This window comes from Lampetra fluviatilis, chromosome 22, assembly GCF_964198595.1.
Source record: "Lampetra fluviatilis chromosome 22, kcLamFluv1.1, whole genome shotgun sequence".
Taxonomy (NCBI): Eukaryota; Metazoa; Chordata; class Hyperoartia; order Petromyzontiformes; family Petromyzontidae; genus Lampetra; species Lampetra fluviatilis.
Window position 1 is genome coordinate 13259802 of NC_136296.1, and position 16007 is coordinate 13275808.

General features: G+C 55.0%; 1 protein-coding gene across 2 annotated transcripts in view; it reads right to left on the reverse strand.

Annotated features, from left to right (window-relative positions):
* Positions 1–16007, reverse strand: part of CD109 (CD109 molecule) — a 40729-nt gene that overhangs the window by 4005 nt on the left and 20717 nt on the right. For both annotated transcript variants that reach the window (XM_078866543.1, XM_078866545.1), the window contains exons 9-30: positions 15742–15853; positions 14720–14834; positions 14145–14254; positions 12970–13164; positions 12049–12150; positions 10855–10917; positions 9918–10094; positions 9564–9716; positions 8839–8964; positions 8200–8269; positions 7580–7724; positions 7015–7129; positions 6688–6801; positions 5928–6146; positions 5150–5291; positions 4442–4618; positions 3995–4076; positions 3234–3465; positions 2349–2523; positions 1348–1541; positions 981–1136; positions 42–107 (exon numbers count right to left, since the gene is read on the reverse strand). In XM_078866543.1, the coding sequence (XP_078722669.1) occupies positions 42–107; positions 981–1136; positions 1348–1541; positions 2349–2523; positions 3234–3465; positions 3995–4076; positions 4442–4618; positions 5150–5291; positions 5928–6146; positions 6688–6801; positions 7015–7129; positions 7580–7724; positions 8200–8269; positions 8839–8964; positions 9564–9716; positions 9918–10094; positions 10855–10917; positions 12049–12150; positions 12970–13164; positions 14145–14254; positions 14720–14834; positions 15742–15853 (3040 nt within the window). The remainder of the gene's footprint in view (positions 1–41; positions 108–980; positions 1137–1347; positions 1542–2348; positions 2524–3233; positions 3466–3994; positions 4077–4441; positions 4619–5149; positions 5292–5927; positions 6147–6687; positions 6802–7014; positions 7130–7579; positions 7725–8199; positions 8270–8838; positions 8965–9563; positions 9717–9917; positions 10095–10854; positions 10918–12048; positions 12151–12969; positions 13165–14144; positions 14255–14719; positions 14835–15741; positions 15854–16007) is intronic.

Below are 16007 nucleotides of genomic sequence, written 5' to 3' on the forward strand. Positions count from 1 at the left end.
AATAGTCAAGCGAGAGAAACGTCACGCGTTCACCACCGTACCTGCGCAACAGCAAAGCCGGCGCCCGTTGCAGAGAGGGCTACGTTGATCTCTGGCGAAACCGGGATCTGAAATAAAAAGCAGGATTTTAAAACCAAAGCTACGCGCGGAAAGATTCTGCATCCTACGAGAGTGCACAGAGATTCGCAGTTCCATACTGGCAAGCAGGCCGCCCTGGTCACTACTGCGTGTGCATTAACCGTCAAATACGCGCTGTGGGATTCCCAGTGAACGTCCAAAGAGTCGGCCATATTGTGCCGTGTCATCGTCCAAATAAAAAAGAACAAAAATTAGGCCTCCCGTAAAGTGTGGAAGGCTAGCATGGCAGATTGCTGGTCAGACCCAGGTGCTATGAGTTAATGGACAAGGGATGTCAGATTCACCAGATGGGCTCCTCACTGTGGCACATGAAGCACATGTGTTGTGACTGAGTCACTAAGAGTAGGAGGCACTCTGTTTATAAACACGGCCTGACAGTAACACTTAGTAACTAAAGTTCCCAGTCAAGAAAGCTGGTAGACTGCCTGACTGGCGTGAGCTGCAGAACCCCTTCCCTGCCAGCAGCCAGCGCTATGCTGCTACGTGACCGATTCTATGTCACTACACATTCAAAGAAAATGACAGAGACCTCCCTGCACAGCCTTAACAGACTGTTGGGGCAAGTGCTGTTCACGAGTAGTACCTATGCTAGGCCGGCATGAGGGGCTGAGTGGGCCAGCACCACGTCCGGCCGCCTTTTGTCTCCCTAGGGGCAATGTCTATTAAAATCGCACCAGATACTCATTTGAGACCAAATCGACCTCGGGGAGACCCAGGACCGGATCAGTTAATCGTGACCGGTGCATTGGCCGCTAGTGAGAATTGAACTCGGGGGTAGCCGAGTTGGTAGTGTGGAGCGCCGACCGCTGCGGCACCGCTCCCCAGCCTCCGCACGCCTTCACCTCTGCTCGCTGCAGGACCAGGGCGTTGGCCGAGTTGACGGTGAACGACAGCGGCCCTGTGAGCAGTTTGGAGGTGGCCCGGACCTGCAGGTCGGAGCGACTCCCGGTCGTGCGGGCGGCAAACTCGGAGAGGGCTTGCAGGCCTACCACCGTGTCCTGGCGAGAACAAAACCAAAATCCACATCAACATTATAAACGTGAAAATGCCGTTCAAGAACAGCCCGGCACGCATCCGATATTAAGTCGCCCGTGGAAACGCAGCGTAGATGTCACGTAAATGTGTCGCATCGTATAGAGGTGTGCCTCTTTATTATCTGTGGGAGGAATGTACAAGGAATAGTGGCATACACAGGTGTGCATCTCTTACCTGTGTGGAGGAGTATCCTCCCAGGTGGTTCCGCTGCTGACTCAGCCACTTCATTATGGGAATCCCTTCGGTGACATTGCCCTGGTGCAAGTAAGCGAGCAGCGCGTACGACGTCATCTCGATGTCGGCCGAGCGAGGCTGCCACATCTCCTCGAACTCGCTGGACATGGGAGCCGTCCAGAACTTGACCTCACCTGGGGTCACGCACGCGGCAAAGAACGGACATTGCCACAAGTCCGCGAGCCACAGTTTCACTCGCGCAAACGTAGAATGCACTCAGCACGTCCTGGCAATATCACAACTGCCCCGTCCCATGCTGGAAGTGACCACAACGTATGGGGTGGATGTATCTACGATGCCCAGGTGAATCTCGCTGACCCTCCGACTTTCTCCTTAACAGCCGATTGAATGTTGGGTAGCAATGGTTCCGTATTGTGTACAGCAGCGGTGTTCGGAGATGGATTTAGTGTCGTGTTGAGAATTAGTCAATAACTATTGACTATGTAAGATTAGTAAACCAATCACATTTACTGCATACATAATCGACGCTCGTCAACTCTATATATAAAAGTCTAAAAAGAGAAATCTGAAATTGGGAATAAAAATGTCCAAAACTCATCTCTATGCATTTACAAACGTGTTCCCATCTATGGTGGTAAAGTCACATTCATCAATAACACTGTCCAAAAAGAAAATGTATACAAGAGTGCGTTTTTATAAAATGTTTTGGGCAATGGGCTTTCTTCAAAGGACATAGACAGAGAAGTCGCGTTTCAAGTTGACTTGGGATCCCAGGCTGCCAGTAGGGGGCGATCATTGCAAAGTGGGAGTAAATTGACAGGGAAATGCAAGTAACAGTCGGAGACCCACGTGGCAGGAGCGACACGGCTACAGCGGCAAAACAAATCTGCGCGCTTCGTCAGCGCCGGCTCAAAGCGGTGAGCGCCGTCACAACTCGCGAGACAACGGTCCCCCGGGGTCGCGCCGGCGAGCGGCCGTGCCTGTGGTGGCGGCGCGGCTGTTGAGGGCCTGCAGCGCGGCGGGGGCGGCCATGCTGTTGGCGAGCGAGAGCGCGTAGGCGGTGAGCGCCAGCGTGTGGTTTGCCGCGATGCCGGCCCTCAGGCTCGTCTCCAGGAAGCGCACGCTGGCCGACACGTCGCTCTGCGGCTGCGAGGCCTGCGCTCGGCGGAAAGGGGACGGGCGAGAGGAGCGACGGCTTCGTTCTAAAGACGTCGAGGCGGAGTGCCCCCCCAGAGGGTCGCTCGACGACATCACGCGCTCACCACTGCGTGAAGGAGTGCGGGGGAGTCATGTGTTTTTATTAAATCCCATCTCGCACACAATTAGTCGGTTGCGAGTGATGGGGTCAAGTGTGGATACACCACCAACACCTTCTAAGAGAGCCACCCAGTGCGCAGGAGTCTGTGGCAATGCCCTCTCTAGAGGGGCGCGAGAGCTCCCTCTCGTAGCGGAGGCACTTCTGCCAACAGTTGTCCAGGCAAGGAATGGCAGAGTGGCATATATTTTGGTTTAACACGTCGGCTTTCGCGACCAATATCATCCACAAAACAGGTTTTTTTGGATTAGACCGCATGAATAGCACACAAGTGTTGTCACCACATCTACCCCTCTATTTAAGGAACGAAACAGGAAGATTTCTCCACAAACCTGGCTGTAGCCTGATGAAGCTAGTTGTAATTACTGGTGAAACGTCGTACTCAGATTGTAAATGTTGTGGCTTTGCGGTACTAGTAACGAAATGGCACGTACTGTTTAGTTGAAAAAACCCGCCACTCTGCGCCGACTACAAGTGGCAACAACAACAACAACTCGGAGACACGGCGGCGCACAAAGCGGGGGAAGCTGCGCTCTCCCGGCGCGCGTACCATGTGGGAGGGCTGCTCCAGCAGGGCCACGAGGGCGTAGGCCGTGAGGCTGAGCGGGCCCGACGAGCCGCCCTGCATGTCGACGTGGATGACGCGGCCCGGCTCGGCAAACACCCCTGTGCTGCTGTCGAGCTGGGACATCAGCCAGACGTGCGTCTGGGCCACCACAACGGGGTCGATGAAGACGTGCGGCAGCGCCTGCAGGAAGCAGCGCAGCACGAACGCGGACAGCCTGCGCGCACCACACCGCACGCCGCCCAAACGTCAACACGACCGACGTGGCAGCTCAGCAAGAAAGATGACGACGACGTTGCGGGTAAAGTCCTTGAACCGGAGGATGGAGCGGTGCCGGTGGGTCAAAGCAAAGGCAAAGCGTAGGGGCCCAAGGCAGCTCAAAGGGCTCCGAATTCATCAACAAACAAACAAAAAAGAGCACGAAACTAAAATCAGCTCAATTCAATTCCTCATGAACCTAAAATGCAAGTTAACTAAAAGGCAATCGACATCTTTAATGTTCATTCTAATCTCTAGCTCTAATCTCACATCTCTATTTTGTGGACATCTCACTGGGAGTGTATAAATACAAAAACAAGTTTTGCTGAAGTGCCACGGTTTTAAACGAGGGAAAAAAAAGAAGGAAAAAAATCCCCAATTCTTCCAGACCCTGGGTCCACAGTCTGAAAGCAGTGGCGGGAGCGGCCAAGTCAAACCGGGCCTCCTCACCGAGGGTCGGGGGACAAGGTGCGTCCGGAGGAACTCACCACGTGCTGCCGGAAGCGTCTTCGTTCCCAAAGGCACTGAAGGAGCCGTCCGACCTCTGGTAGGTCAGCTCCCGCTGGTAGCCTGCAGGGAGAGACGCCCGTGTCACGCGGGCCGAGGTGGCGTGTCCAACACCGCGCACGGGAACACAAAGAAGAGTGGAGCCCAACGTCGCGACCGTGGCCACCGGTCTCAAACCGCGGGCACCGTGGCAGCAACGCCGCCGCCCGTTTCGATCATTCGACCCCGGCGTTTCAGACATTCTCGCACGAGGCCGCTCCTGAAGCCGTCCGCCGGCTCAAACCCCCCTCGACGTGAACAGACAAACGTCGCCGATTGACTCCCCCGCCACAAAGTGGTCGAGGACGTCGGCCCGCAACCACACCCACGCAAGGCCCGTCACGGCTCCATTCGGCAATCGAATGTCCGCGCGCGCGGCGATCGCGCACCGGTGTTCATGAAGGAGAGCGCCCTCTGCTTGATCTCCCCTCCGCCCTGGCCCGTGGCCGTCAGGTACTTGATGACGTAGATGTTGGGAGCGAAGTTGATCATGTTCTGTTCCCCGCAGCCGTACGGCATCTGCACCAGGCGCTCCAACCCCGAGATGGACGGACCCATGATGTCGCCTGCACGCGTGCGGCAACGAGAACGGTCACGGCCCGGTCGCGGCGTCTCTGGAGCGCTTAACAAGCGAAAAGACACTTGCGTCTCATCAAGCATTTAAAAAGAGCACCCCCAGGGGCAGCTGTCCTTGTGGGCACAATGCGAGTGGCCTGCAAACGGTAATAGCGTGCCAGCAGCGAGCGATAATAACCCCATGTAATCCCAATTTGAACAATTTATCTTAATGCTGCGACAGCATTAGACACGATCTCTTTACTGGTGGATAAGAAGGCCTCCCACATCGCAAGTCGTCGCCATCCCACGATCTTGAGATGGACCTGGATTAGGAAAATCACGGCAGAAATTAATGCTGCCAACACAAATGAGAGCCACATTAGGTTACAGTTTTTTTTTTTATCACACTGCGATTATTGATCAGCGCGTATTTGGGTGGCATCAACGGTGAAGGCAGGGACAGTGTGCAGTGGCGGAGGCAGGGGCAGTGGAGGCAGGGGCGGTGAGCGATGGAGGCAGGGGCGGTGAGCGTGGCGCACCGATGACGGTGAGCGTAGCCCTCTGGCTGCCCTCGACCACGCCGCTCGGGAAAGTGAACGCCAGCGAGCCCTGGGTGACGGCGTCGCCGCCCGAGCGCTGCAGCAGCAGCGTCTTCGAGAACGAGCGCTCCACCCCTTCCGCCTGTGGCGCAGACGCACAAAGACAAAGCCCCCCGTACAGCCTTAACAGACGTTTGGGGCAAGTGATGTTAAGCGAACAAATTTAAAAGTCCGGTACGGCACATGGGGACGTGGGTAACCGGCACCAAAACAGGCCACCTTTGTCTCCCCAGTGGCCATGTTTACACGCCAGGTACTCATTGGAGGCCAAATCGACCAAGGGGAGGCCCAGCATCGATACAGATAAAGCGACACTTTTGTTGGCGATGAGCGGGAATCAAACTCGGGTCGCACAATGCGCTACCCGCTGTGCCACGGCTCCCTGCCCACAAAGACAAAGACACCCCCCGTGTAGCCTAAACAGACTGTTGGGGCAAGTGCTGTTAGCAAGCACCTATGAAGGCCGGCACGGCACAAGAGGGCGTGAGTGGCCAGCACCACGCCCGGCCGCTTTTGTCTCCCCAGTGGCGATGTTTACACACCGCACCAGGTACTCATAAGGCTGAGTCGACCTAGGGGAAGGCCCAGGACCGGTATTCGTCACCGTGGTGTTGGCCCTGAACGGGAATCGAACCCGGGTTCGTAGCGCGGCGCGCTAACAGCTACACCACCGCTCACTGCCCACACACACTGAACACACCACCCCACCCCCGCGCACCTTGACGAGGAGCTGCTGCGTCACGGCATCGGCGGCGGTGGCGGCGCGAGCGCGCACGGTGATGGGCACGAGGCCGAGCAGCGCCGGCGACACGGGGAAGGAGACCGTGGCGGCGTCCTGGCTGCGCACGGTCACCAGCTGCTCGTTGGGGATGGCGCCCACCTCGTTGGTGTCCACGAGGACCACGTACGCGTCGCTTGGGTCAAGGGTCACGCGCACCTGGGGTCGGCGTGACACGCATTGTCAGTCAAAGTTGAAAAGTACATAATAATAGGGTTTCCCCCTTTTTTCTGGCAAAAAAAACTGAAACCTTTTTACAAGGATTCATGTCTGCATTAACCACAATACTTGCAGTCAAAATGCAAACAAAAAACACACTGTGATAATATATGCATTGTCTTTGAAACTGATTAGTCCACACCAGGGACGGCTTCCTTTTGAGCCTCGACCCAATTGGTGCTCGGCCAAAAGGCGTCCTCTAGAAAAAAGGGGAAAACCCTATTATTATATTTTGGTACTGGCAAAGGAGGTCTAATGATGTTAACACGAACAAATATTATTTTAATTTAGCCCACAGCAGATGATACAAGTAGCGACCTCATGGTTTCTGTCTACCAAATTACCCACAGAATTCATTACAGTGGCACATTTAAACCATAATTATTGATTAACTTTATTATATAATTGTTATGAAGCAGCATCTACGTGGAATGGGGGTGAACACATGGGGAGGAAGGGAGGGAGGGTTGGAAGGCGGCACCTGCAGGTCCGTGTCCAGGTAGTTGAACACCAGGGCCTGCACGACGAATTGCTCCCCACGCACCACCGAGTACGGCAGGTTCAGCGACACGAAGAACGGCTGGAACGCGCGCAGCTGCAACGGGAACGCACGCAGAGAGTCACGCGCGGCGCCAACGGCACCGCGGTCGCACCCCCCGAACGACTCGGGAGCGCGCCGGGCGCATCGGCGCGGGGACGCTCGCCAAGGCGGCGGGACGCTCGCCAAGGCGGCGGGACGCTCGCGCGCACACGCCACGAGCACGCCGGAATCACGAGTCGCGCGAGACGCACGAGACGCACGCCTCACCTGGGCAGTGTCGGCCACACCGAGCCCCAAGCTGCTCGAGACCGAGAAGGCCGAGGCGACCCAAGAGGTGATGGAGTCGGGCACCGTGGCTGTGAACGTCTTTGACCGATTGTTGCTGTCAAAAGAGAGCGAGAGTCACACACGTTGCACACGCGTTGCACACACGTTGCACACGCACGTCGCCTGGATTGGAGGTCAAAGTGCCGAGCTGGCACCGATGAGATCCTCCATTTAACCCCAGGCCTCAAGTTGCCAGCGATTAAATACAAGTTTTCCAAATCCAGGTCGGTTTTTGGTCTCAGCCCGATCTCAAAATTACTAAACAAAAACCCATCTCTTGAATTTCATTCTGCGCTCAATTCCATCTCTGAAAATTCAAGAGCGGTTTGATCGTGGCGTGACGAATCTCACACTCGTATCCAAAGCACTTTCCCACCCGCCCTGCATATGGGGACCAGAGGTCACTAAAATAGAATCTGGGGTTGTTCGGTGATAACCACTTCCACGGGCTGTTCTCACACGAAGGGGTTTTCACTGCCCAGGAGAAATCCAGGACTGGGCTCACCCCGTCTCGCCGTCAGCCCAGATCCACGTCTCAGGGAAGAGCGTCCGGACTCTCTCCGCCGCGGCGGCACCAGCGCCCGCGGCGGCACCGGCGGGCGCGGCGACAGGCACCATGTTCATCACGCCGTCACCCAGTGGGTGGAATTCTGCGAGGAGGGAGAGCAGAGGCAGCAGGCAGAGGCGCGGCGCTCGCGACAAAACACGTGGTGGGCACCGCCGCCGGTCGTGTCAGACCGAGCAGAAGCGCAGTCGCCGTGGAGGTCCGCACGCCCCCGGGTGTAGGGTGCCCACTCCGCTTCGCAACGCCCGTCAGCAGGCACGCACGCTCAATGTACACGTACACACCACGCACACCGCACCCAGTCGGCACGCAAACACACGGTCAACACCACCGGCGGATACGTATACGTTAACAGTCGGCAACCGCTTGCACAAACGCGAATGCGACGCGTGACGCATGCTACCCCGGCCACGAGGCTTGCATTTTCTCCCCAGGGATGTCAGAGCGGAACGATCGGCAGCCCGTCGCCTGCGTCGGGCACGGCAGTAAGCGCGACGCCGCGGGGACGGCTGCGCGGCGTCAATCCGCCGTGGTTCGCGAGGCCCGAGCGCCACTCTCACCTTCTTTGTAATAGTAGAAGAATTCGGGGTGGTGCACGTAGGCATCGGTCAGAACCACGAGGCCGGCTTCCTGTAAACAGCGAACACGCGGTCAGGGCTCCACGCACGTCGTGCAGCTGCAGCTTCAAACAGCCGCGAGGCCCAGCGGCAGAGCGAGCGACTCGCAATCGCAACGTTGCCAGGTCACGGCCTAGAAATGGACCACTCTCCCCTGCCATTGCAACGTTGAATTTCTACCACTGGCTCAAGGCTGTAAAATGGGAGATGAGAACCAATTTGTAAATTCTCATTTGATCAAGAAACCACCTTGACTCACTCCACAGGGGAGTACAATCAACCAGTAGGGGGCAATATTGCCGCACTGTTTACCCAAGTAATTAATTTGCGAATAATTTTACATATTTGGCACATTGGACTGCGGCGCTGGCACGCAATGGCCAACTCTTTTGCATCATCTCCCTCAGCGCGTAATTCGTGGCTACCGTCCCAGCAGTCTAAACCAGGGTGGCCGCCGGTAGCCCAACGGCAAGCCGCCCTTAGCGAGCGCCACCGCCCGGCCGCACCGCACCCCTGCTGGCACGGGATCCACGACGGAGGGCGGGAGGAGGAAGAGGAGCCGCGGGCGGGCGCTGGGCTTACGGTGAATGTGGACAGCGAGTCGGAGGGGTTGGGCAGCCAGAAGAGCGGCATGAAGCGGCCCCAGGGGGCGGCATCGAGCGGCCCCCCACGGCTGCTGCTTGCCATGGCCGACACGGCAGATGTCACCTGCACAGCGGCGAGAGATCAGACAGGCCGTGACGGCGGCAGCATTGCCAAGTCAGACCCTTGAGTTACTTGTCGGGGATGTTCGGTCAACTCCTATTGTCCGGGGTAAAATGGGGTTGGGGGTGTCGCTCGGATAAAACAAAAACACGAATAATCCACGAGTACCGCTAGATGAGGAGCTGGTGATATTTCCAGCTTGCCAGGTTTTAGAATTTAGAAGATATAGAACGTGTTGTTATCTGGTTTAATTGATTCTTAAAGGAATCAGATTACTTGTCGACGCGTGTGTGGTCACATGGGAGCCGTACGCCAAGAGTGTATTTATTTCTCATCACAAACGCAGTTAACGAGCATTAGCATCAACCGGGAGAACCAAAAAACCGCAACTCAATCACAGCATCCACAAATAAAGCGTACAGGGTGAGCAAAGCATTTGGAAAACACACCGGAGCCAAACGCGTTCACAACCAGCTTTACCAGTGAATGATTCATGCATCAGTCCCCAGGCAAATGAGCGTCCTGCCACAATAGGGGCCGACTGTGACGGCGCATAGACAGAGCCACCGACAAAGCCACCGACGGAGCGTGCAGCAGCTCACCGAGTCAGCCGTGATGTCGTTCCCGGTCTTGAGGAGCAGAACGCTCTTGTCCACCACCAACACGCCGACGAAGGCCTGGGCATCGGACGTCGACACCTTCAGAGACACCGAGCTGGCTGGGGTCGATGTCTCCGCGGTCCAGTTGAGCACCACCTGACAGAAACGACGATCATCGTCATCGCTCAAATTAACGATACTTTTTTTTATTTTGGGTTAGACCGCACGTAGCAATCTGGCCAAATCGGTGCAGACCAGAGGTTCCCTGCCCCTATTGACGAGCGATTCATGGGCTGCACTGCAGGGCCACACAAATCCACACCTCAAGCTCCATCACCCTCCCCCCGCCCCGATCACCTTGTTCTCAAAAATCCCGTCGACGTTGAACGTGACGGAGGCGGGCACGACCTCGCCGTCGTCGCGCACGTAGTGCACCACCACGTGCGCGCTGGGCGCCCACGCGCTCGTCGGCACCAGCTGGAAGGTGTTAGAGTTCACCTTGCCCGTCGCCACTACATTCCCGCGGGAAACCACCTGGCGATAAAAAAACACAACCACACCGACCAAACATCAAACTCTCCGAGGAATTTCCAGGGCCGTGCCACGTGGCGTCGTTCGGCACGACGTCCGACGTTTCGCTCAATGTGCCGGGACCTTCTTCAGAAACCGAATCTCAATTCTTGAACATTATTCAAACTCCCAACAACACAGAGACACAGCTGTAGAAATATGGCCATATATTTGAGTCTGAAATTGTGGTCTCAAGCATGGCTGCGTACTTGGAGGGATTAATGATTATCCAAACTCACCTCTGACCCCTGTTCAACCGGAAAACAAAAGCTTCAAACGTTACGATTGACTTTTGGCCCCTGTGGAGGCACCGGTAAATAAGCCTCAATGTCCTCGAAATTTCCTAGGTGCTGTTTTCTCGTGACATGTGATCCATTGGGGGCGGGCGTGAGATGCGATTTTCAAAAGGGCCGCCCCTCCCTACTGTGTGCACGTTATTACACGGAAGAGGTGCAGTTTCAATGCCATGCTCCCCGCCACCAAGACACTTGCTTGCGGGTTACAGAAGCCACGCTCGCGAGCACTCACAATATGCAGCAGGAGCCTGAATCACAGAGCCGAAATATAATTCTGCACCCGGCACAACCAAATCCAGAATACCTCTCGCAATGGCTGCTACGTGCCACCCACAAGCCGGACAACATTCCGGTTGAGTGAAGAAAGAGAATAAAATATTTGGACAAATGCATGACGCATCGCTGAAAGCGACGTCGGGGCTCCGTACCTGGTAAAAAAACTCCTCCACGTGCTCTGTGCTGGTCACAGAAAACTGCAGGGGCTCTCCAGCCTGGAACGAGATGCGCACACGCCCACGTTTACACCACGTGCGACCCCACGCATTCGGCAAGTTAGGAGAACACTTGCGCACATGCGCGGATCGCGCCACGCTCCGAGCAAGTATTTCAGCGGCAGTGTGGAAGCCGGCGAGGTAGCCGTTAGAGCAACACGCGTTTGCTCCAGGCGCTCCCCACTTTTACGACAAAGCGCATTCCTGTAAACCCCGTCATAAAATCGGACCCCATTTTCACATAGACTGTAGAAACGGCGTAAACAATTGCCAATGTGTTTCTCCTTTTAATCAGCCATATTGAGCGGGGCTTAATAGGTGAAAAGCCACAAAAACACTTGAGAATAACAAAAGCTCCATGCCAAGTCACACATCGGAAACCCAGACCGACTCTGTTCAAATGTGTTCGGAGTCGTGTCAGAAGATGCGTCGTAAATCAATCCACGCTGGCATTAAATAAACATCCGTAAAATTGCACCATCGTAAACCAGAGACCCGGTATATTTGCAGAGTCTGCTTTGGGGTTGTCGCCCCAAGTCTGAGCAAGGCTTTGGTCAACGTGGCTGACGTTCAACAAGACAACTCCCTCATAGCAGCACAACCTCACACCGAACCTTCTTCCGTCTTGGACCATCGTTACGAGTGGCTGTTATGGACCGATAAACAGACAGACAACACAATGCATTCAACGCTTGCTTGTAAAGCATTAAAAACACAACCTGCCATTGGTCGACCGATGCTTTTGGGTAGAGCAGCGGTCAGCAGGTTGCGATCCCAGCAACCCAATTCCTCGCCACGGCTAACATCAGTAGCGAGCGATATCCAAACCATTCCGAGCCTCCACTTGACCAGCATGGTCAAATATGGTCGAACCACCCCCATGAATAAGTGTTGAGATGCCTTGATGCTGCAGTGGATTTAACTTCATTCATATTATTTTATTTGTTTAGCCATGCAAGCTTTACAAAGCCTCATGACTGTTTCAAGAGGGCCCTGCCAAGTTTTTGCAGGAGTGTGCAATGATTGCTATCCGTCTATAGTTGCGTGCATACGGGGACATCAACCTCCGTCTGGCCTGGAAAACACAAAAACGTGGCCCAAATCGACGAGAACGAGCACCCGGATTTGCACCTGCGCTTTGGAGTTTGCCGACGAGAGCTGAATGGACTCCCCCGACCTGGTGCTGCTCTCCTTGTTCAGGTACAGATCGTTTCCCTGCTGCTTGTAGACGACCTGGCGAGAGAAGCCGTCGTGAGCGCGAGCACCGGCAGCCGCGTCGCCCACACGGCGCCGAGCGAAACCGACGCCCCTACGACGTCTGAAAATCCTCCAGCAATTTAGCAGCTCCAGCTCTTCTGATGAGACCGCAAAGACTGAAACTGGTCTGAAGTTTTGAAGGTTGTAAAAAATGCAGATGCGAAGGCGCAGCCCTACAATTGTCTGCTGGTGGAAGCGCCTCCCCTAGAGGGAGCGCTGGGCATCGGCGACAAAGCCAGATCTACAGACGACAGTTGGAGGGCGCACAAGAAGGTTGCTATTCAAGTTGCCAGATTGGTCGAGTAATCCAATGAGCACTCCATTAACTTAACACTTTTAAGGAGCAAAAGTCATTCCCAGAAGGTCACGCTAATAATGGGTTTGTAAAAAACAAATGCACGTGTTCATGTGGGGGGACAGATACGGGCCAAATGAGAAGGGTCTGCTTATTCACTTTGTTTCTTACATTCCCATACCGACGCTTACAATTATTTGTGTTACTTAAAATCAGAAGGCGCAGCTTTAGATGCCACCAAACTGCTCAAGCCACAAGCAGAATGATCCACACCAACTCCAGGGGTTGGCAAAACATCCCAATTATATAACCGAAAAGCGTAGTCAATTGGTAGGCACCAGCTCCGGCGGCCTTCCCGACTGTCTGTGGTTTCCCACGCCTCGGAATCATTCTAGAGGAATTGAAAAGCTCGGGGAGCTCAGACCTCAACCAAGGGTCACGCCCGCCGGCCCTTCTCCCAGGCCGGAGAACCCGGCCGCTAGCTAGCGGGCAGCGCTCACGTTCACGTGGACGGAACCAGCGTCGGGCAACACCGAGAAGTGCACGGCCACGACGCCGCTGGCGGTGACGTTGTAGTTCTGCTTCCAGCTCGACAGCAGCGCCGACGACTGGTTGGTCTGCGACACCTGCACCAGCAGCGGTGACTCCAGGTCCTTGGGCAGCAGCGGAGAGTCGTCTGGCAGGGACAGGTGAACCTGGATCCAAGCGCAGGCGCACGCAGACGACAATCTCCCATGCCGGTCGAACGATGGTCCGGCACCGAATTATTAAGTCCGCTCATCGTCACCACTTAATATTTACACCGCACCTCCCGTGCTGTTCAGAGGCGCCCTGGGGTAGGGGGGACCCCCAGTGGCAGCTATCCGTATGAGGCACAAGGGAAACATGGAAAAATGGCCCAGCAGGTTGACATTAGGGCTGCCCATAGGGGGTGATGTTGCTTTGTGGTTTTACCATTTACATCATTTGCAAGTAAAATTCACCAAATTGGCCTAAGCTTTTTAAAACAATGTCATAGGATCATCAACGTTCACTGGAGGAGATGGCGTGGCAGTCACCTCGTCATTTATTTATTTTTGAATCGCACATTAATTGTCCGAAATCTTAACAAAATAAAAACCCAATGAATGTAGGACCTTCCTGAAAAAAAATAAACCTCCAACTCATTGTGGCTCTGCTAGATAAATAAGTAAATTATGATTATTTGGGTCTTTCAGTAAAGTCACGTAAATAGGTTCAAATTAATAAAAAATAAAATAAACCAAGACGTTTTGATCACAACACAAGCGATCGGCATCAGGAGGACGATCGCTTGTGTTGTGATCAAAACATCGTAGTTTTTTTTACTATTTTATTTTTATTAATTTTAACCTATCTACGAGACTTTACCGAAAGACCCAAAGAATATGAATTCGTGCAGTCACGAAAGCTTTAAGTCAAGATTGAAGTACATTATTATTAAATTCCTATTCGTATTATTACTACAGGAATCAAACTCCTCTCGCTGGGTTCGTTGCACAGTGCGCCAACGCGCTAACCACTGCACCACAACGCCCCGCACACGCGCACGTCAATGCAGGTTCACCACCAGGTACACCGCCGGACCCAGAGGGTGCCGAGCGCGCTTCAGGGAGAGCCGTGTGCGACCGGGGGGCGGGGGGGCTGCGCTCCTCACGTAGGCCGTGTAGTTGAGGCCGGCCTTGAAGGAGACCGGCGAGTTGACGAACTTCACGTCGACGCGGAACTCGGGCGTTTTCACCGTGCCCCCTCCGCTCTGCGTGATGCCTGCACACCCACGGTGGCCGGGGGGGGAAGCATTGAAGGGCGTCGCGGTCCCGGCGATGCCACGGCACAAGGTGCACGGGGAACCGTTTCGTTCGTTTTTGCAAAAAGCAGCGATCACTATCAGGTCGGTATCCGCGGGCCTGATGGTGATTCCCAAGTCAACTACTGCTCCACTTCCGACTTCCCTGTCACCGTTGTCTCATTTCCCGTTCTCTATTACAACACCATCAATAGTGCCCTTTGCAGCTGGCCATTTTCCATGGTTGGCCTTGTGGCCAGAAAAAGAAAAAAAGTAAAAATGCTCTCAAATTCGGGGTCGTCACCGACCGCGCCAGCGAGTCCGTCCGACAGCAACGTGCGGCCCAGCCTGGCATCACCATCATCACTATCCGTGATCGACCCACGGTGGGATCAAAGTCTCCCAAAAATGAAAACGGGGAAGAAGAGGAGGAGGAAGACACCCACCGGTCAGCAGCTCCGTGACGTGGGCCTCGATGGTGTAGGTGTCGGGCACAAGGCTTTCGGCGACGAGTGCCTTCACCTCGTCCGAGGAGAACGCGAAGCTGGCGTTCCCATCCAGCTGGGATCACAACAAAAAGGAGGAAAAACCACACACGTGCGCGGAATCCGTGAGCAAACATCCCAACGTGCTCGAGTGTCAAACCGATAACGCGAGGGGCGGCCGCGATTGGACAGCGCCTCTGCCGAGGAGGAGGGAGCGGGTTGGGGGGGCGGCAGTGCTTTGATAAACGTGGCCAGTGCTCGAGGCCAAGTCCATGAGAGCAATGCAACTTCATCCTACACTTTCAGTCCTCTCGGTTCATCTTTGCGAAAAACGTGGCGACCCCCATTTACAGACAGACTCCACTAAGGCAAAAACGCTTGGAACCTTCATTGAAAAGCATTAAAAAAAACTGACACCTTTGCGGTCGCATCACTAATATGCAGACAAAGATGGAAAAACCTCCATGAAGCCTTACAGTCCATACAGGCAAGGTGCTGTTAGCGAGCACCTATCAAGGCCAGGATGACACACAAGAGGGTGGTGTTGCCGGCACCACATGCGGCTGCCCTGGTCTTCCCAGTGCTGATGTTTACACTGCATCAGGTGCTCATTCAAGGCCGAGTCAACGTAGGGGGTGGATACCCAGGACTGACTCCGATATTGCTCGCCACTGTTATCCGTCCGTGGACAGAAATCAAACTCTTGTCGCCAGGGCCGTGGCGCGGTGCAGTGACTGCACCGCAGACCGGGGCAGAAGCACCACACCAGCCGCCATTCGCCACTAAGAGGCGGCTACGTCAGCGCTGCTACCAAGCTAGAGGGCCGCTTGGGAGGCAGCGTGAAATGCCAAGAGGCTCGCACTGGCAGGTGACGACGAGACACACCCAAGTGTTAAAGGTTGACTGGGCGAGTTGACCGGTAGATGCATCCCTCGTGCACACATTACGCGTCCGCACCCACACCAGAGTTCATGTTTTGTCACCTTCAAGTTCCTAATGGTGAGGTTCAAGCTCGGCTGCCACCCCCAGGGCGACGAATTCCCAACAATGAGGGTGACGGTTGCATTTCCTCGCACCATCTTGCCGTACGTGTACCTTCGGGGAACATGAACGCGCACACACACACACACGCGTGTCCACATGTGCCCTCTGCACACCAGCTTAACTCTTGTGAATCGAGACTTTTTGCCCGGCCTAACATAGCCAACATCGCCAGGACACTGCGCGATTGCAGAGGAAGGACCGGGTG